This window comes from Grampus griseus (assembly GCF_964374135.1).
Source record: "Grampus griseus genome assembly, chromosome: 3".
NCBI classification, from domain to species: domain Eukaryota; kingdom Metazoa; phylum Chordata; class Mammalia; order Artiodactyla; family Delphinidae; genus Grampus; species Grampus griseus.
The window spans coordinates 161,960,961-161,981,549 of NC_139019.1; the positions used below are offsets into that span (position 1 = coordinate 161,960,961).

General features: G+C 49.5%; 1 protein-coding gene across 7 annotated transcripts in view; it reads left to right on the forward strand.

Annotated features, from left to right (window-relative positions):
• GATAD2A (GATA zinc finger domain containing 2A) overlaps positions 1-20,589 on the forward strand; it is an 88,086-nt gene that overhangs the window by 34,079 nt on the left and 33,418 nt on the right. For 6 of the 7 annotated variants that reach the window (XM_082651857.1, XM_082651858.1, XM_082651859.1 and 3 more), the window contains exon 3: positions 13,831-14,099. In XM_082651857.1, coding sequence (XP_082507983.1) covers positions 13,831-14,099 — 269 coding nt within the window. Of the gene's footprint in view, positions 1-13,201; positions 13,290-13,830; positions 14,100-20,589 lie in introns of those variants that run through there. The other variant, XM_082651862.1, reaches the window with a different exon arrangement.

Consider the following 20,589-nt stretch of genomic DNA (forward strand, 5'->3'; position numbering starts at 1 on the left):
AGAGGACTCCTGGTCACCATTTCCCTGTGGACATTTCATATTTTTCAGATTCCCCTCACAGGTGGCACCTTTATTTCTGTGTCCCGTTCTCTGGCACCATTTGTTTCTCTCTCTCCGGGGCTGCAGGGGTTGGGCTTCAGGCACAGGCCCCCGCTGTCAGAGGCTCAGACACCCATGTGGAGTCGCTTCCAGATGGGCAGTGTTGGGTGCTTACTGAGGACTTCTGAGAGTGTAAACACAAAATCCAAGTCCTCATGTGGGGGTGAGCCTGGGGGTGCTATCGACAGTTTTAAAAACACTCGTTACCCATCTCTCTCCTCCCCTCTTAAAACGTGATCAGTTTAGGTGTACTTTGTCCTACTGTGTGCTTTGACTAGGAGGTGTAGACAGGCTTTTATCTCATGTCCCTGGGAAGGGGCACTCAGAGGCCAAGGCATGAGGCTGAGGGGTAGACAGAGCTCAGTGGAATCTGCGTGGCCTGTCTGGTTAGTGGTGTTCCCTGTTTTCAGAAGTTTTTAGGAGATTGTCTATGTCTGGGGGAAGATAAAAACATACTCCCTACTTACACCATCTTCCCCAACAGGATCTGTGCTTTCTTTAGCCGCCCCTCCCCCATGACTCCAGGGAGGGAGGATGGTTGTTGAGGTCAGGGGACTTGGCTGTTCCAGGCCAGGCCCTGCATGTCCCCAGGTGAGTTTGAGTGGCCGGGCATGCTACCAGAGGGCTGGCTGTTACTGTGGCATGAGCCTCATTGAAGGCAGTGACAACTGATTTTTCTGGAGGTGACTTGTCCCAAAACCTGCTCTGTTCCCACAAGCGGTACTGGGGTGAGGTGCTTCCAAGCGCCTTTCTCCACAGTGCACGTCTACATGGGATTTTCCTTTAGGAATCTGAAGACCATTCAGGCTTTATTTTTAAAATGTTGGGTGGTTACTACTTGAGTACATTAAAGTTTCTGCTTTCTAGGTTAATTTTATTAAATATATCCCAAAAAAGCATTATTTCAGAGGCTGTATTTACATGTCCTCCACCTTAAAAAATAATCAGATTGTAAATGTGTGTTTATTTGTAAATGTAAAAGCCTGAGTTTCTGTGTGTGTGGTTTTTTTACTTTATTTTTTTTTACTCTTTTCAGTCTTAACACTCTATATACCTACATATCTGGGTGGTTCTTGAACCAAGGACTGAGATGACTTTCATAGGATGGCTGATTTGGTCTGACGTTATCTTGCATGACTCCTCTGGGTGGTGATGGCCTTTTAGATGGGTCATTAGCATTTCAGATGGAGTGTGGTGTTTGGGCGCACCGGGCATGATAGAAGTGCCCTGTTAGGAGGAGGTCGAGATGCTCCTGAACTTAACCTTCCCCTTTGACTTCTGTGTCTGAGCTGAGCGCTGCATTTGCAAATGGTGTCTCTTCCCTGAAGGGTTAGGTAGAGCGCACCTCTGGGGGCTGAGGGCAGAGAGCTCCCTGCGGAGAGCGCCAGTGCTCAGATTGATTTGTTTGATGGAGTGACTGGAGGCACTTCATTTAAGTTGTGTGCGTGCATGTGTCTTTTTGCAGCATACTCTGTGCCGTTTCACAGGTCTCAGCACTCCCCTCCTCTGTCCTTCAGGACCTAATTAAAGGTTCCAGCTCTCCTCACTCTCACAGGCTGAAGGCGGGCTGGTCAGGGCCCCTACCCCACCCCCAGTCGCTACACTCCTGCAGGGCACCCTGAGTCAGAGAAGTCTCTGGGAGGCCCGATCATCACTGTTTAGCCTCTTAAACTGAATATAAGTGGCCTCACTGTAATGGGGGAATGTTTTTTTCTTTTCTTTTCTTTTTTTTTTTTTTTTTGCAGTACGCGGGCCTCTCACTGTTGTGGCCTCTCCCGTTGCAGAGCATAGGCTCCGGACGCGCAGGCTCAGCGGCCATGGCTCACGGGCCCAGCCGCTCTGCAGCATGTGGGATCTTCCCGGACCGGGGCACAAACCCGTGTCCCCTGCATCGGCAGGCGGACCCTCAAGCACTGCGCCACCAGGGAAGCCCTGTTTTTTCCTTTTAAGCAACCTCATTCCATTTTAAAAAGTTGTTAAAAGTTTTGATCTCCTTTTATTTGGTTTCATCTACTTACGTTGGAGATGGGTTTTCACGCACCTGTGTATTTCTGCCACTTCACCTTTTGTGCTACCATTTCTTTCTCCCTCTTCCATCTCTATCTACAACTCCAGATTCTACTCTTGGGGCCTAGCTCAAATGAAGCTAGATCCTTAGCCTCCTCCTCTGGTCGGGCAGGGTGGATTTCTTTTCCAGTGTTGATTTGTAACAAAATGGTGATTGACACACATATCTCATAGCCCTTACTGGGTCTTTGCTCCCATGAAGGCGGGGATCCCCCCAAGCTGCTCTTCCTGCCCTCCACAAAGGTGGTACCTGCAGGTCACTGGCCCCTTGGAGGTCACTGTCTGGTTTAGAATCAGTATTTGGAGACTGTCGGCGTCCACGTCCTGGGCCAGATGGGCTGTGAACTAGGAGAAGGGTGTCCCTGGTCGTTAGTAACTGACCAGGCTCCTCCCTGCTGCAGAAGTTCCCTTCTGGGTTCAGGTGTCACTCAGATAAACAACAGTAGACAAAAGTCAGTTCTTCGCCTTCTCTGGAAACTTAAATTACTGTGTACACAAAGTAGTAGAAATGAGCATGGTTGCAGTGCTAGTGATTTTAAAATGATCGGCTGTTCCACCCAGGTGCGAAATGATTTGTCTTGGAGGAATTGTGGGTTGATGTGGCGGAGGTGTGCACAAGGCCCTGCAGGTCTCTCTGCAAGGCCCTCTGGGCTCCTTCACTTGCTTTAGAAGTTAGTGATCCTGGACCCTGTGTCTAATCTTATTTCCATACTTAATAGTTTTGCTTCTTCTTGAGATAGTTGGACACTGATCACCCATAAGAACTGCTGTTCTTTTGCTCATAAATGAATAGAGAAGACCCTTTGTAAGGTAATTGGAGAAGGTTTGGAGGTGGGAGGAAGGGATGAAAACTGTGCACACGTATGTGTGTGGTGTTCATGTGTACGTGGGCGCATGTGTTTGTGTTTGCACGAGTGTGGGTGCACACACACGTGTGTATTTGTGTGTGTGGCGCAAGGTTGCTTGGTGTTCAACTAGCCTGGTGTGCTGCATTTTGGGGAGCAGGGAGGTGTCTGCCGACACCCTGGTTTCCTGCGTCCATCCTCTGCCAGTAGGGTGTCCATCAGGTGGGGTCAGATGCTCCCAAGTCTGGAGCACCCTGTGTTCCTCATCCCTTTTTTACTCCCTTCTCATTGCCTCAGCCTACCCAGAGCCTAGGCACCACTGGCCACCTTTGGAGGCCAGCAGTGAGATTGCCCACCTTATGAGAAGCCTTTGAAAGAGCAAGTGAGCACCTTCAGCAGGACAGAAGAATTTGTTGGTCAAGTCTTTTATTTTTGTTACGTGGCTGTTTATCTGGCGAGCCAGCGTCGGCTTCTCTTAACGCTAGGAAGAAGGCTCAGAAAACTTGCAACAAGTCCCCAGGTCCAGGGAGCTCCTGTGTGGGATGGACACGACGCCACAAGGCTGGGGGTGAGGTGATGTGCCTACCAGTCAGGCCTAGCGTTCACATAAAGGTCAGGAGAATTGAAGGACCAAGGTGCTGACCAGGTGGAGGCTGAGCCTAACTGCTGTTCCCGAGGCTCTCCTGGTGTCCCCAGGCTGGGGCTGAGCTGTGGAGCTACAGTTGCAGGCAGAATGCACTGAGGTTCATTAAGGATGCAAGGTGCATGGCTGTGATGGCACTGGAGTGGGACAGTTGGGTGCAGTATGGTGTGAACCTGTGTCCTCCCAGATCCCAACCCCTCCAACCAGGTAGAGTGCACTTCTTAGGGTTTCTCTAGCACAGATGACCCCCCTGTCCCCAGCCCTCAAGGGCAAAGGTGATTTCTGGTTACCTGGAGAAGCCTGGCCCTGTGGCTCTTCCCAGGACCCCCAGGTCTCCAGCGACTCAGCCCTAGTGTGCTTGATTCACACTTTCCTTCCTGGCTTAACCCCTGCGCCCCCCCCCTCCCTCCCCAATCAGGTCGTTCTCAGCTCCTGTGCTTTTCCTTAGAGCTTTGGTCTGATGCTCAGGCACGTGTGCTTAGGACCTGCTTGTTTCTGTAACTGGGTTAAAGTTTCATCCACTGCAGCAATTGAGTTTATAGCATGTAATTTCCCTCTACGAGGGACCTATTTATCTTGAGAGTGTGTAGGGCTTTTAGGATGGTATAAAATAGACCCACGTAGTGGGACAGACTGACCCTGAAGTAAGCAGTCTGCATTCAACACTTTTTGAAACTAAATTTCTTCTGACTTGTCAAAAGGGTTAACCTTGAGTTCTGGGCTTGGATTGAATTTACACATTCAGGTCCTTTTTTTGAAATCGATTTTTCTCTGTTGTCAGTTCTGCTGTGAGGCTTGTTTGGAAAAGCAGGTTTGTTCCAACACTATTAATATATTGGGCACACCGTTTGGTTATGTGCGATTTTGTCCAGGAGAAATGCTAGGTCTAGGGGTTGGGAAGCTATGGCCCACAGGCTGCTGGCCTGTTTGGGTAAATAATGTTTGATTGGGACACAGCCGTGCCCCTTCGAGAACGAACTGTCACAGTTGCAGAGCTTGAGTAATCAGGACAGAGACTGAATGACCTGCAGAGCTGAAAATATTTACTGTGTCCCTTTTAAGAAAAAGTTTGCAGACTCCTGTACTATAGGAATCCGGAAAACTGCTCCTAGCTAAAAGAGCGCCTGCTGGTACCCTAAAGGAAAATGCACACGCCTCACAAGGGCATCTTGCCCCCTCTGGGCCATACACATCCCCTTCTGGGGTCAGACAACCTCCTTCCAGCATGTCACAGTAACTCAGAAACTGCATCTCACCCACTGTCACAGCAAACACCAGATCTTCCCTCAGGTGAGGCATAAGGCTTCAGGCAGCATTTGTGTATTTCTTAGCTGTTTAACGTGCTGCCATTTAAAAATCAGGTTCCTGTCTTTTTTTTATGGCGCTAATGAAGTTTTAGGGTATTGTGCCCTAACCCCATTGTTCCTACAAGCCCTGTGTTTTTTGTTTGTTTGTTTGTTTTAATTAATTTATTTTTGGCTGCATTGGGTCTTCGCTGCACAGGGGCTTTCTTTAGTTGCCACGAGCAGGGGGTACTCTTCATTGCGGTGCACAGGCTTCTCATTGTGGTGGCTTCTCTTGTTGCGGAGCATGGGCTCTAGGTGCGCGGGCTTCAGTAGTTGTGGCACGCAGGCTCAGTAGCTGTGGCTCGCGGGTTCTAGAGCGCAGGCTCAGTAGTTGTGGCGCACGGGCTTAGTTGCTCTGCCGCATGTGGGATCTTCCCAGACCAGGGCTCGAGCCTGTGTCCCCTCCGTTGACAGGTGGATTCTTAACCACTGCATCACCAGGGAAGTCCAGCCCTGTGTTTTTATTGAATGATTTTGCACCATGTGGCAAGTTTTGGGAATGCATATGTTGAGCTCCAGCAGAACTTACTGTACTCTGAAAGCAAACAGCAAAAGGTGTGGTCTCACTCATAACACTCAATAAAATTGTAAACATTTAATATCTCGTCTGGACCCCATTGGGCCAGAGCGAAACTTCCTGCTTGTGAGGAGCTTCCTGTGTCCTTTGGAAACCACGCCTGACTCTAGGTAGTTGACGGGGGTGTTTCAGTGGGCACTGTCTGGAGGAGCATGGGCTTCAGTTCCCAGCAGTGTCCCACCCACTTGCTGTGTGACCTTCACCTGCCTCAGTTTCCCTACCTGTAAAACAGAGGCTGATGATAGCACTCACCTTGCATCTGAGATGATCCATGTGGGGTAAATACTCAGTCAGTGTAAGGTGTTCTGTCTGTAAAGGAAGACCCCACATTTCTGTTAACAACAGAGGAGCATTAAACTTGGGTTGAGATCCAAGAATCCCAGTGGTGAAAGGGAGCCCGTGCTCACCAACCCCTCACCCCACCCCCCAGTCCCTGAGCTCCTCTCTGTAAAACCTACATTTGTTCATTCGTTAAATGTTTGAAGTGCACCTACTATGTGGCTGGCACTTTTCTGGAGCTGGGGATACACCAGGAACATTGATGACAGGGGGCTTGTACCTTTTGGTTGCAGGGGTCTTCCCTGCCCAGGCCTTCCCATGAGTGCTTCCGCAGCCCCTGGCAGGGCAAGTCTTAATTTTCTGAGGTGAGGCTGCCGTGGAGGCATTTGAGGACAGCTGTTCTGTCCTGCTCCTCACTGGCAAGTGTCATTTAAGCCCTACCATGTGCTTGTCTCTCCAGGTGAAAACAAACAATTTAAACATGATTAACAAAAGGGCTTTAGAGTGTATAGTGGAACGTTCCACAGTGGGCAGGTTGTAAGAATGCCAGGTAGAAAGAAGAGTGTTGGACCTGGGTTCCAGACCCACTAGACTTGGATTTCTCCACCTTGTGGGATGACAGGCTGGTCTTCTACCCCCAGAGGCTCTGGGTATATGGCACCTGTCCCCCTGCCCCCACATGTATGGGTGTGGCCTGTCCCCTCCTGGATCACAGGACTGCTGCAGGGAGAGTCTGTCCTCCTCATCTTCTCAGTTCAGGTCTTTGAAGGCCCAAGGAGCTCCTAGCCAGGTGGCTGAGTCAGGGGCCCTTCCGATGATGTCCAAGAGAGAAAACACCTGTATTCTGGAGTGTCTTCAGTTTTCAGACAACTAAGGGTTCAGAACCCAGCTTCAATCAGTGAGGAAGACTTAGTTCTCTTTTTCAGGAAACCTTAAGCACAGGACTCAACTGTGGCCTCCCTTCCTTTGTCTGAGACTCACAGCTCAGTGGCTTGGCCCATGCTGTTCCTCTGCCTGGACCATCTCCCTGGATTCCTGTTCCCGCCTTGGCCTCAACCTGTGAGGCTCCATCTCAGTACACTCGCCTCCCAGAAAGTCAGAATGCAGGGTTTTTTTTGTTTTTGGCTGCATTGGGTCTTCGTTGCTGTGTGTGGGCTTTCTCTAGTTGCAGTGAGTGGGGGATACTCTTCGTCGTGTGTGGGCTTCTCATTGCGGTGGCTTCTTGTTGCAGAGCACGGGCTCTAGGCTCACGGGCTTCTGTAGTTGTGGTGCGCAGGCTTCAGTAGTTGTGGTGCACGGGCTTAATTGCTCCACGGCATGTGGGATCTTCCCGGATCAGGGCTCGAACCTGTGTCCCCTGCATTGGCAGGCGGGTTCTAAACCACTGTGCCACCAGGGAAATCCCAGGACTTTTTAATGAAAGCCCTTGACTTGCTTGCTACATTTTGCCTTGTAGGGCAACCCCAGGAATCATACACTTTGTGAGGCTAATTTACAGAAATGTAGGTTTAACTCAGTAGCACATTCTGAACCCGTACTGTTGGCTCCACACCGAAAATGGAGATGAATGGGAAAAATCTTCTGCCGTGGAAGAGTTTAACGTTGAGATGAAGCCGTCAAGCTGTATGGGCGTTGTTGCTGTGGGCAGCCCTAGTGAGGAACAGTGTGGGCCGTGGGCCCTCTCAGAATGAGCCCACACTGATGCTGTGGCCTGATGTCCACTTGGGACAGCTATTGGCCCAGGTAGAAGATGGGCTGTGGGGATGAGCTAAGGGGTTTGGGTTTACTGCTTAGAGCCCAGGAGTCGCTGTAGCAAGTGATATAAAGGTGGACTGTTAAGCTGCCAACAACAAATGGGAAAGTGGCAGCGGCATCCCCTTTCAGTCCACTGAAGGTCACGGTTCATCTTGGGTTCTTTGTTCTGCCTGCTGAAGGAGCTGGCCGGGGGGTCCTCCTTCCAGTGCAGGGCCTTCTTCCATCACCCCCACCCAATACCACTTGTTCTTTCAATTCTCAGCCTTTGTAGGTGGGAGTGTTATTTTATCTATAACTCTCCTTTTTATCTTTGTTTTCTTTGAATACAAAGAAACTGATAAATAGTCCCTGTTAAGAGAAGTAATTTAATCCAGAAATGCTTAATACAGACAGTGAAAGTTTCTGAGATGAGTGTTGTGGATTTTAGTCCAATTTCTTTCAGTTTCAATTTTAGTGAACTTTCTTTCAGTATTTTTTTCTGCAGGTTGTAAGCATTTTAAAACTGTGAATGGCATCATATCATTCTGCAACTTGATTTTCTCATTCAAGTTTTTACTAATGTCACTCTGTGCCTCTTCACATAGCGCATCTATGAGGTATGGATGGGAAAGCTGAGGTTCAGAGAGTGACAAGCTCCCCTGGCCAGTTGCTCCCTGAGGTCCATCCTCTGTTCTCTGCAGTGTCTAGTGATGGGGGCTGGCTGTTGGGATCAACTTTCTGTTTCCCAAGTTAAATTTCATCCCTTCTACTTGGCCTTAACGAGGTTTGACATTATTTAAAACTCGAGAGCTGGTGTTTTGGGTGTGATTTCCTTCCAGAACACAGCTGCTCTATCCCTGCCACTGTCACTCAAAGATATGTATCAGGAAGTAGCTCAGGCAGAGAGCAGAGTGAGGTCTCTGGTCTGGAAGGGAAGACATATGCCTGTCAGCCAGGGGCTGTGGAGAGTGTGGAACTTGGCCAGTGGCTAGTGAGGCTGGCATTTGGAACCTGTCGTTACTCAACTGCATCGGTTGCTGCATAGGCCCAGGCCCTTGTTTCCACACCGCCCTGAGGACAGTGGCTATCTCGTGTGCGTGTGTGCAGGCCTCCGCCTGTCAGCAGACACGCCTCAGCCTCTCTGCATGCCAGACAATCCCACTCCCAACATTCTTCCCCCAGATCTGCTCCTTCCCCATATCAGAAAATCAAATCCATCTTTTTCCAGTTGCTCTGGCAAAAAAACAAACAAACAAAAAAAACAAAGCAACCCTCTCTCACCTGGCGTCCAACTGTTGGTATGTTGTGTTGTCTAAATCCTCTAAAGTACACCCAGCATTGGTCATGTCTCCCTGCTGCTCTATCCCCTTTCCATCCTGAACCACGAGATACAGAACCCCCCTGACTGTTCCCCCTGCCACTTCCCTGCCTCAGTCTGTCCCCAAATCCTTTAGAACAAATTGGATCCCACTCCCCCTCCCCCTCCATCCAACACACCCGCTGCCCTCTGTGCTCCACCTGAGGTCAGTCTACACTCAGCACCCTCCTTTTGCCACCTCATCGAGCTCACTCCCTTCTTTGGGCTCTGGAAAAAGCACCCCACATCATCTCCTTTTCAGAGCATCAGCTCTCTCACTTCTCCCAAACACATGTTCCTAAGCCTCATTTTCCTCATGCCTGAAACAGGAGTATTACTAGTAGTGTTCCTGCTGTTATTTTGTAGCAGTGTGGTATAAATAACATTTCCTAGTACAGAGTATTAATGATAACCTCAGGGTTATGGCTGTATGACTTATGCCTATCTAATCCCCCCTCTCAACCAACCCCACCCCCACCCCCTGTGCAGAGTCAGTGTTAGTCTTCTGAGTTCTGTTTAAAAATATTGGTTCCTGGGACTTCCCAGGTGAAGTAGTTAAGAATCTGCCTGCCAATGCAGGGAACACGGCTTCAATCCCTCGTCTGGGAAGATCCCACATGCTGTGGATCATCTAAGCCCGTGTGCCACAACTACTGAAGCCCACATTCCCTACAGCCTGTGCGCCACAACTACTGAGCGCACACGCTGCAACTACTGAAACCCATGCACTCTACGGCCCATGTGCCGCAACTACTGAGCCCACATGCTGCAACTACTGAAGCCTGCACTCCTAGAGCCCGTGCTCTGCAACAAGAGAAGCCACTACAATAAGAATCCCGCGTACCACAACGAAGAGTAGCCCCTGCTCGCTGCAACTAGAGAAAGCCCGTGTGCAGCAACGAAGACCCAAGCACAGCCAAAAAAACAATACTGGTTCCTGCCACAGCACAATTCACCCTTTTGGAGTTGTCTTAGAACAGATTTTCCACCTGAGGTCCTCAGACCAGTTGGAAGGTGACATTTTAATAAAAGAAAGCATCTTTTGGTAGAAGCAATTGAAATTCACATCCAACCCAAAGCCATGTGTCAGCATTCCGCCTGGGACTTGGTAGCCCACTCATCCTGGGATTGGTCTGTGCTGTGTGCTTGTGAAGCCTCTAGTATGGCTGGAGCCTGCCCTTCTTTGGCCTGAGGAAGACTTGGGTTGCATCCTGCCTGTGCAGCCAGGTTATGTTTGGAGAGAGTGAGGAGGGGCTGAGGCCACCTGGGTTCCAGCCCAGCTCCCCATGTAGCAGCCTGTGTCTCAGGCAGCCTTGCAGCCCTGGTGGCCGCATCTTTACGGTGGGCTTGCTGCTGTTGGGATCTGTCCCTGCAGACAGCAGCCGGCACTGGATCCTGCCTTGATTAGAGGGGGCTGCTCTCTGTGGGCCAGCAGTTTTCCCCGGGCCTGTGGTGGAACTTATGCCATTGTGGCTGCTATCTCTCCCTCACTCACCAGGAGTTTTGAAGCAGATCCTAATTTGTCAGTTGCAGTAATCCAACCTCTTCACCTGCTCTTTAGAAAGTATTCTAATGCACCTCCTCACTGCATTTTGCAGAAATTGTGGGTCATGCTTCATTCCTAGGTCGCACTTCATTCCTCAAGGCTGGTTTCTTCCTGACAACTTTTTTTTTTTTTGCTGTCCCTGCCTCTGTGCCTGCAGGGCGGTGGCTGCCAGCCCTGATTTGCTAGGTTGGGGCACTGGTCCTTCCTGCTGAGAGGAGGGAGAGGCCACTCCTTACTAACACCTGCCCTCCCCAGGAGCAATTGCCTGGTGGTGTCGGTGTCCGGGATTGGCCAGTGGCGGGCCCCATGTGGGCACTAAGGCAACCGCCTTCCCAGTGGAGGAGGCTCCACCCAAGGAGGGGGGAGGTCAGAGCCTGAGGCTCCATCCCCCATGGCTGGCCCCACCCCCTCCAGCTGTGCTCGCCCTTTATGTGGTGGGGGAGGGGGGCAAGGCTGCTGCACCCCTCCCCCACTCAGCAGCCTGCCAGAGGCACAGGGCGTGCCTGGGGTTGGCAGAGTTCCAGCCCCTCAGCTTCTGAGTGAGCTGCCCTGACACTGCACACAGAACACAAGCAGATGGTCTCCCAGGTCCTCTGCTAGGGACCCCGACCAGAACTGTGGCCTAGCATGGTCTCTGGGGCTGGTGGGAGCAGCCCCATGGGTGTGAGGCTCTACTCTGGCCCCTTGTGACCGCTTGTCCTTCACCAGTGACAATGATGTGAGGTCACTGGGGCACCACCTTGCTGGTCTGGTGACCTGATGCACAGCGACCTCCTCATCAGCCTCTCCTCCCACCCCAGTCCATGCGGGCAGTTGGGAGGAAGGAGGGACTTCATGCAGGGTCTGGGGTTCAGATGAGCTTCATGGATTGGAGCCTGGGGTTTACAAGGCCGGAGGCTGTGCTGGGGGTGGGGGCCCTGCAGGCTGGGCTGGAGCAGAGGCGAAGTGGGGAAGTATTGGGGGCGGTTCTGAGTTCAGGATTGAGGGGTGCATTCTCCCTGTTCACTTCGGACCTCCCCTCCCCCAGTGGGCACCAGGCCAGCCTGGGAGCTTCTCCCTTAGGGACAGAATTTCCTTTGACTCCAGTGGGGGCCCTCCGTACCTGAGGTCCTGGACTCCCTTCATCTTTTACCCCCAATAGGCTCCTCTCTGATCCTGGGAGCACAGGTACCCACCATCCAACATGGCCGCTGAAATCATTCCTCTCATGCAATTCCCCATACGTTCGAGCAGCTCCTGTTGTTTAGGCAGTGCCCCAAAGGAAAGTGACCCAACCCTCCCACAGTGAGGGAGAGGAGGGGAGGGTGACTGACATTCAATTCAGGGCAGTGACTTGTCTGCAGCTCATGGGGAGACAGGACAGACAGACTCAGTGAGCAGGCTGACAGCATTTGTGGTGAAAGCATGTTGGAGAAGGACAGAAACTAGAACTTTAGGCTGAGAGGGACATGGGAGCATCCCTTGCTCCCTCTGGGGTGGTGAGGAGATGACCTCTACAGGTGAAGGAGGGGATGGGGAGATCTGGGTGAGAGCAGAGGGACGGAGTGTGGCTGAGGGCTGAGGTGGCACGGGGTGAGCAGCAGGTGCAGGCTGGGATGCCAGGAGGGGTTGGAGGCAGATGGAGGCCAAGTTGATAGGCTGTGCCCTTGAGCTTCAGACTTCTCAAGCCCTGCCTAGAATGGGGAGCACCCCAGGGGCGGGGGTGACATGGCCACGGGGAAACCTGCTTGATTCAACCCTTTTGGACTGCCCGTGGGAGCAGATGTCTGAGGGTCCAGGCCGGGGCACGCTGGCCTAACATGTGTCAGACGGACGCTCGGCCTCCTGTGCCAGGAGCCCGAAGCAGCTGTCACTTTCCTTCCTTTCAGTTTGAGTCCAAGGCAGGGCCCTGCAGTGTTGCTCATTTGTGAAATCAGCTCCTTTAAGGAGCTTGCAAATGAGTCAGCTCAGGAGTGTGTCCCAAATACAGTGATGGGGCCCCTTCAATGCCCTGTGCTCTCCCCACCCACACCAAGTCTCCAGAAGGTGGGCTGCTTTGGGACTGGTTCTGCTTGGCCATACCCAGGACAGGCCTCCCAGGGTGTTTGCTGGTGAGGAAACTGAGGTGCTGGGTGTCCTGCCTGCTTGGACACAGAGCCAGGAGGTCTTCATCGTAGGCGCACTGCAGGTGTGAATTGGGATTCTTTGAGGGGCTCATACAGTGTGCTTCTCCCCGGGCCCCCACGTTGGTAGATGTGGGCATTGACTGTCCTGTGGAGAACTGGTACTTCAGGAGCCTGGCAGCTAAATTCTTTTTTTGTCCTGTGATGAACTCTTGAATGGCTTTTTAGACCCTGACTGTTGAAGTCTGGTTTCCCATGTCCTGCCCCGCTGGGACATCAAGGCTGGGCTCTGAGCGGCCCCTTTAAGAGCGAGTACTCGTGTCCCAGACTCGGTTGTGGAATGCCAGCAGTCTCCCTGTAAACAGACATCACTGCCGTCTTCCCTCCTGTCTCTGTGAGGGTTAACAACACTTCAGCTTGTTGTCTGGAACCGGTTCAGACTGGTTTTCTGGAAAGTGCTTTGTCTCTCAGACTGAATCCTGGGAAGGGTCATGTGGAGCCCAGTGATGTCATGGGATCAAAAACTGACTCAGCTGTTTTTTTTCTTCTTTTCTTTCTTCTTTCAATCAAGATATGTGTATGCTGCAGGTACAGGGTGCCGGCATGGTGATGGGCCAGGCCTCACCCCACTCAAAGTTCGCCTCATCGGCAGTCAAAGGGTTAAATGTGACCCCCCACTCCTCACCCTCCTGAGGTGAGCAGGGAGTGAGAAGGCTGCCCCTCACTGAAGCAGGAGTAGAAGGGTCAACCCTCATCAGTGCAGTGCAGGGCTGGAGTTGGGCTGTGACCCTGCTCCTGAGACAGCATGGTCCCTCCTTCTTGGATTCCAGATACCTCCAATCCCATGTAGGTGCTCAGGATCCCATAGGCAGGGAATTCAGATCTAGAACAGTTTCCTCTATTTGCTCTTGAGTCTGGAGTGCAGAGATTTCCCCCTTCTTTCTGATAAGCAGCCACCTTCCGTTGTTCCTGCCCAGGCCCCTGCAGGTTTCTGGCCCTGGATGGGGCGATGCATAGCTTGGCTTCCCAGATGCTCTGTTGCTCCTGCCCTTGCCTTCCCCAAGGCAGTGAAGAAATGTCCTGGGCACGCTTTGTGGGCCCTTCATTTGTTGTACCTACTTCTGCCATTGTCACATGGTGAGGAAAACACTCCATGCTGACATTGTGAAAAGTCTGAGAAGACAGCCACTTCGTTGTGCCAAGTTTAAATGTCATGTTTTCTCCATCCCCTAAAGTTCAGAATGACTGAAGAAGCATGCCGAACACGGAGTCAGAAACGAGCGCTTGACCGGGACCCAGCAGAGGACGATGTGGAGAGCAAGAAAATAAAAATGGAGAGAGGAGTGTTGGCTTCAGAGTTAAACGCTGACGGAGACATGAGAGTGACGCCTGAGCCGGGAGCAGGCCCAGCCCAAGGGTTGCTGAGAGGCGCAGAGGCGATGGCCATGGGCAGAGGCGAAGGGCAGGTGGGCGATGGGCCCGTGGACATGCGAACCACACACAGGTGAGCAGGAGGGTCCAGGAACCAGGGACAGGCCTGGGCGTGAGGAGGCCTGTGGGGGTGAAGCCGCCGTCAGGCCTACAGGAAGCAGCTTTCGGTGGCTTATCATGGAGATGGCTGTGGGCTCCAGCCCTGGCACCTCCCCCACCGTCCTGGCCAAGGGACCTCCCTCTTGGGGCCCTGGGGCCCAGACATCTGTAGCATGGGGTGTGGGTCTCACAGGATGGGGGAGTGGTAGCCTCTGTTGGCTCCCCTGCTTGACAGCAGGCCTTCACTAAACTTGTACCTGCTGTCTAGCTCTGTGCTTCTGGTTTATAGGAAAACTTTTTCATTTGGTCCAGCTTCCCTGCTTTTCAGATCTGGGGCATGGGAGGCCAGGGATGATGCTACACCCTGCTTGGGTCACTTGGCCAGGGGCAGAGTCGGGAGCACAGCCCTCTCACGTGCGTCACCACTCCTCCTAGGCCGTGCATCAGGGAGGAGGGGCCCCTGTGTTCGGGACTCCTGTGATGTGCTCTTTCGGTTTCTCCTTCATCGATACTGATTGCTTCAAGAGTAACTTTCCCAATCCTCAGCTTTTAAGGAAAAAGCTTGAAGAAATAAGACTCAGTGTACCACCCCATGTCTTCACTAAGAAACCCTCTTTTCTCCCTGTAAAGAGAATTGCAGGCCTAGCTCCAGCTCCTGCTTTACCCCTCCCTTCACACCCTGATGTCCCATGAGCCAGCAGCTGGTGGCCATGGCCTCCTGAGAAGCCCCGCGGCCCCTCTGTGTGTGGCCCCTCTGTGGTTCATCCCTTGTCTCCCTCAGTGCCTCCTCTGCAGACTCCCTTCCATGTCTGTTTGCCCGGGGTGGGATGAGGGGCAGTAAGTGCAGATCTGGAGAACCTGGTGCTCTTTGCCTCCTTGTGTTGACTGACCCCACAGAGGGACCCCAACCTGCAGTCTTTGCATTAAATTCATTTGGGCCCCACATTGTTGGCGTCCTAAGGACTTCAGAGATTGTCTGACTCAGTATTTCTCAGCTTTAAAAATTCTTACGCCTTGAGATAAATGGGAAAATCTAACCCCCTCCTACTGGGGAAGCGTATTAGTCTGGGGTGGTGTGCTTTGTGTTCTTGCTACCCAGAAAGGCCTTTTTTATCTGGCTCTGCTTTCTGCAGTCCCTGTTCTAAAACCAGAGGCCTCTTTTAAAGTTCTAGAAATAAAATTTTAAGTTTGGGTCTGCTTTCCCTTCCCTTTCCTTTCAGAATGTCACAGGTGGGTGAAGAGAAGGAGGAGCCCACACTTGCAGAGATTTACTGGGTCCCTCTTGTGTTCCTGGGCTCCTGGTCTACATTTTTTCCTGTAATCACCATGCTCCCCTGTAGGGCAGGCCAGTGAATTGTGAGGGAGAGGTTAAGTGTTGAAGGAGCATAAAAGAATGTAAGAGAGCAAAAGACAGAGACTAACCCAGGCACACAGAGCAGGGGTCCTCCTGTGGGACTAGGGAGACCCCAGGGCATTCTTGAAGCAGTGTGAGATTGTGGAAGGAGCCCGGCTTTGGCAGAGTGGGGCTCAGATCACACTCTCTGACTGACCTTGGGCAGATGATACTGGCCCGTGCTACTTCATTTGTAAAATGGATGATAATCTGTGCTCTGCATCTCTGGGTGACAGATGCGTGCCCAGAATTGACCCTGGTGCATGGCATGTGGTGAGGGAAATAAGTGCTGGTAACAACTACCCTTCAGTCTTCAAGCTTCACTTAAAATACGACGTCACATATAGAGCTAGTGTCTCCTTGAGTGCTCACATAGAGTGTTCTGTCTAGTTTGTTGAAGTATAGTTGTGAATTTTGACAGAATAATAGGATCAAGTCCAGCCCAGAGCCATTCTAAAACTGTAATCTTTTTTGGAGTGAGTGGCCATGGTTTCTGTGTTAGAAGCAGGCAGTCTTTGGATCCTCATTGAGAGTGTCTGGCTCATCCCTTGGGAACCTCCATATAGAGAATTTTATTTAATTGAGTTATATCATACATAATGAAAAGTACGCATGTGCCACTTGGTACATTTCACAAACTGAGCACATCCTTGTAGCTCAAATCAAGAAATAGAACGTTACTAGCGCCCTCATGCCCACTTGTCACTACCCTCCGAGTAACCACTTTCTTGACTTCAAACAGCACAGGTTAGTTTTTCCTGTTTTTGAACTTTAAGTAATTGGAATTATGTAGTCTGTACCCTTTGCTTGCTTTCATTCAACATAATGTTTGTGAAATTTATTTATGTTGTTGAATGTAGGAATAGTTACTCTTTTCATTGCTGTATAGTATTTTTCTAGAATTTGTTTGGCTCTTTTTAAAAACTGCTTCTTTCTTTCATGCTGTGCTATTCTTATGACCCAGTTTAGGCATATTGAAGGCTAGAGGGGGGTTTCTGGTGGCTCCTAGCAGAGAGAATTTCCTTTTTCTTTAAGGAAGTGCTGGTGAATTAAAATCACCAAGATACAACTTTTCTTTTTTTTTTTAAATGACATTGGGGAGATTTAGAGCATGAGGATATCGATAAAATGGTAGGATCAGTTCTCTCCTTCTCTGCAGTTCCCCTCTTCATCTCTCTTTGGCATTTTTTCTGACTTAGTCTCCCAATGTGTGTGTGTTTTATTTTCAAAATAAATCAGGGCTGGAGGGCAGCTTCCAGCAGTGATTGAATGAGGAGAAATTGTCAAATCCTTTCCCCAAAAAAACAACTATGAAGCAGCACAGAATTGACCCCCCAAAATCAGCCATTTCAACACTCTGGAAATTGACAAGAAGCACACAACAATCTGCGAAGTGTTTGTGCTTAAGAAACTGCTGAACTCTGGGTAAAAATGGTGAGAATATGTGGCACTTGACCTGGGGCTCCTCTCATGCCCTCTCCCCAGCTCTCTTGGTAGGGAAGTTCTGCCTAGCCAGTGCAGGCTGTAAGGACCAACAGCTTCTCTGCAGGGGTGAGAAGGGGCTCACTCAATTTAGAGTGGTGGGCAGCAGCCCTGCCCATGGCCTTGTTGGTTAAAGTGACAGTTTTGGAGATGGGTAAGTGGGGAGGGACAGTGGCTGTATTAGCCCAAGGTTGCAGACATGTTTGGGGGCAAGACAGAAAAACAATTTGAAGAAAGAATGGCCAAACATGTATTTGAGCAGAAGCTTATCCAAGAAGCTTAACAAACCTCAAGTAGCATAAATACAAAGAGATCTATACCTAGACACATCAGAGTCAAACTGTTACAAGCCAGAGAAAAAGGGAAAATCTTGAAAGTAGCAAGAGAAAAACAACTCATCACATACAGGGGAAGCATTAATATAATTAACAGCTGACTTCTCACCTGAGACATTCAAATGGAAACCAAAAGGGAACTGAATGGCATTCAAAGTACTCAAAGAAGAAAATTGTCAACCCAGAATTCTCAGTGCATCAGAACTCTCCTTCAGAAACGAAAGCAAAAAGAGATTTTCAGATAAACAAAGACTGAGAGGATTTGTTGCTGGCAGACCTGCTGGTTCTTCAGGCTGAAAGGAAGTGACATGTTGGTAACGTACATTCACAGGAAGAAATAAAGAGCACTGGAAATGGTAAATATGTGGGCTAATAGAAAAGACATTTTTTTCTCATTTCTTCTTAGTTAAAAGACATAACATCATATGAAGCATTAGCCATAACACTGGATAGAATTGACAAAAACAACCATAGCTCTTTGGCAGTTGACCAAAGGCATACAACAATCTGTTGTATTTATAACATATATAGACACGTGATATACGGGTCAACAGCAGTACAAAACAGGAATGAAATGGAGCTGTATTGGAGTAAAGTTTCTATATTTTACCGGGATCAGGTTAGTGTTAATCTGAAGCAGACTGTATTGTTAATAAAATGCTTATTGTAATCCCTAGAGCAACTATTAAGAAAATAACTTTAAAATATAGTTTAAAAAAATCAACAGAAGAATTGTGGTACATTAAATATTTAACACAAAAGAAAGCAGTCAACGAGGAACAGAAGAACAAAAAAGAAGGAAGACATGTAGAAAACAAACAGCTAAAGGATAAATGTAAATCCAACCAGATCAATAATTGCATTTAATGTGAGTAGTCTAAACACCCCAATCAAAAGGCAGAGATTGTCAGAGCAGATAAAAAAGGCAAGATCCAGCCTAATTTTATATATATATATATATGTGTATATATATATATATATATATATATATATTTTTTTTTTCCTTTTTTGTGGTACGCAGGCCTCTCACTGTTGTGGTCTCTCCCGTTGCGGAGCACAGGCTCCGGACGCGCAGGCTCAGCGGCCATGGCTCACGGGCGCAGCCACTCCGCGGCATGTGGGATCTTCCCGGACCGGGACACGAACCCGTATCTCCTGCATTGGTAGGTGGACTCTCAACCATTGCGCCACCAGGGAAGCCCTCCTAATTATATATTGTCTATAAGAGACAACCGTTAGATCCTTAGGTAAAAGGATGAGGAAAGATATACCATAAGTAACCATAAGAAAACTAGAATGACTGTATTAATATCAGATAAAATTGACTTTAAGACAAAAAAATATTCCTAGAGCCAAAGAGGGACATTTTTTAACAGTACATGGGAAGATATACCAGTAACAAATGTATATGTACCTAACAACAGAATCCCAAAATATCTGAGGCATAAACTGATAGGATTGCTAAGAGAAATAGACAGTTCATAAATTATAGAGATTTCAGGGGCTTCCCTGGTGGCGCAGTGGTTGAGAGTCCGCCTGCCGACGCAGGGGTCACGGGTTTGTGTCCCGGTCTGGGAAGATCCCACATGCCGCGGAGCGGCTGGGCCCGTGAGCCATGGCCGCTGAGCCTGCACGTCCGGAGCCTGTGCTCCACAATGGGAGAGGCCACAACAGTGAGAGGCCCGCGTACCGCAAAAAAAAAAAAAAGAAAAAAGAGATTTCAGTACTCCTCTCTTAACAATTGGTAGAGCAACTAAACAGAAAATCGGCAAGATTCTAGAAGACTCGAAGAGCACTGTTGATCTGTTTGGCTAAAGGGCATCTATAGAATACATCTCATGTGCACATGAAACATTTTCCAGAGTGGACCATATGCTAGGCCATAAAACAAGTCTCAGGGGTAGCTGTAATAAAAAAAGACAGACAAAGGACTTCCCTGGTGGTCCAGTGGTTTAGACTCCACGCTTCCACTGCAGAGGGCATGGGTTTGATCCCTGGTCAGGGAACCAAGATCCCGCATGCTGTACAGCGCGGCCAAATAAATAAATAAAAGCTCTTTAAAAAAAAAAAAAAAAAAAAAGAAAGGATGATAACAAGTGTTGGCGAGGACATGGAGAGACTGGAACCCTGATACATTGCTGGTGGGAATGTAAAATGGCATAAACGGTTTGTCAGTTTCTTAGAAAGTTAGACATGAACTTACCACATGACCCAAGAGTCTGTCCAAGGAAGGTACCTGAGAGAAATGAAAGCGTGTCCACACAAAGACAGGTACATGGGTGTCCATAGCAGCATGATTCACAACAGGCAGAAAGGTGGAAACAATCCAGAAGGCCACGGATAAACAAAATGTGCTATATCCATGCAGTGGATTACTAATCAGCAATTTTAAAGAAGCGAGTTACCAATTTGTGCTGCAACATGGATGAAGCTCAGACTCACCATGCCGAGGGGGAGACACCAGACCCAGAGACTATGTATTGTATAATTTCATCTACAGGGAGTATCCAAAAAAGCAAACTTACAGAGACAGACAGCATTCAGATGGTGGTCTGAGGCAGGGGTTGGGGGTGGGTGAGGGCAGTGATTAACTGTTCACAGGCACAAGGGAACGTTTTGGGGTGATGGAAGTGTTCTAAAATTGGATTGTAGGGATGGTTGCACAACTCTAAATTTACTAAAAAATCACTGAATTATACTCTTAAAATGGATGAATTTTGTGGTATGTAAATTATACCTCAATATGGATGTTAAAAAATATAAATGAGGTTAAAATAGTTTGGTTTCCGTTCTGGCATCCGTCAGTGTGCTCAGGGAAAAACAAAACCCCGCAGAGCTGGAGGTTGATCCTGTTGGTCTTGTGAGGCCAACCCAAAGCTCATGAGCATGTGCTGCCCTCCCTCTACCCCAAGTCTGGACTGCTGGATGAGGTCTGGAGCTGGGACAGGCAGAGGAAGCTGTTTTGGGTTCTCTGTTTTGTTTCTGAGATAAATAGATTCCACTCCTGCACTTTCCTATAGAGGAGACTCTCTTTCTGTCACAAATTGTTGATCTTCAAAAATAGTCTAGGCCACACACAGGTGAAAAGAGCTTTGTTTTTCCCCTCTTGGGTAGAGGAACATTTAACTGAGTAAAACATGAGCCTGTTCTCCAGAGGTTCTGCACCTGAAAGGTTAGGGCTGGGTCCCTTGGTTGCCCTGGGCCTGTGTGGGGTGGGAACTTCATGATTAGCCACCCCCATACTTCACTGAAAA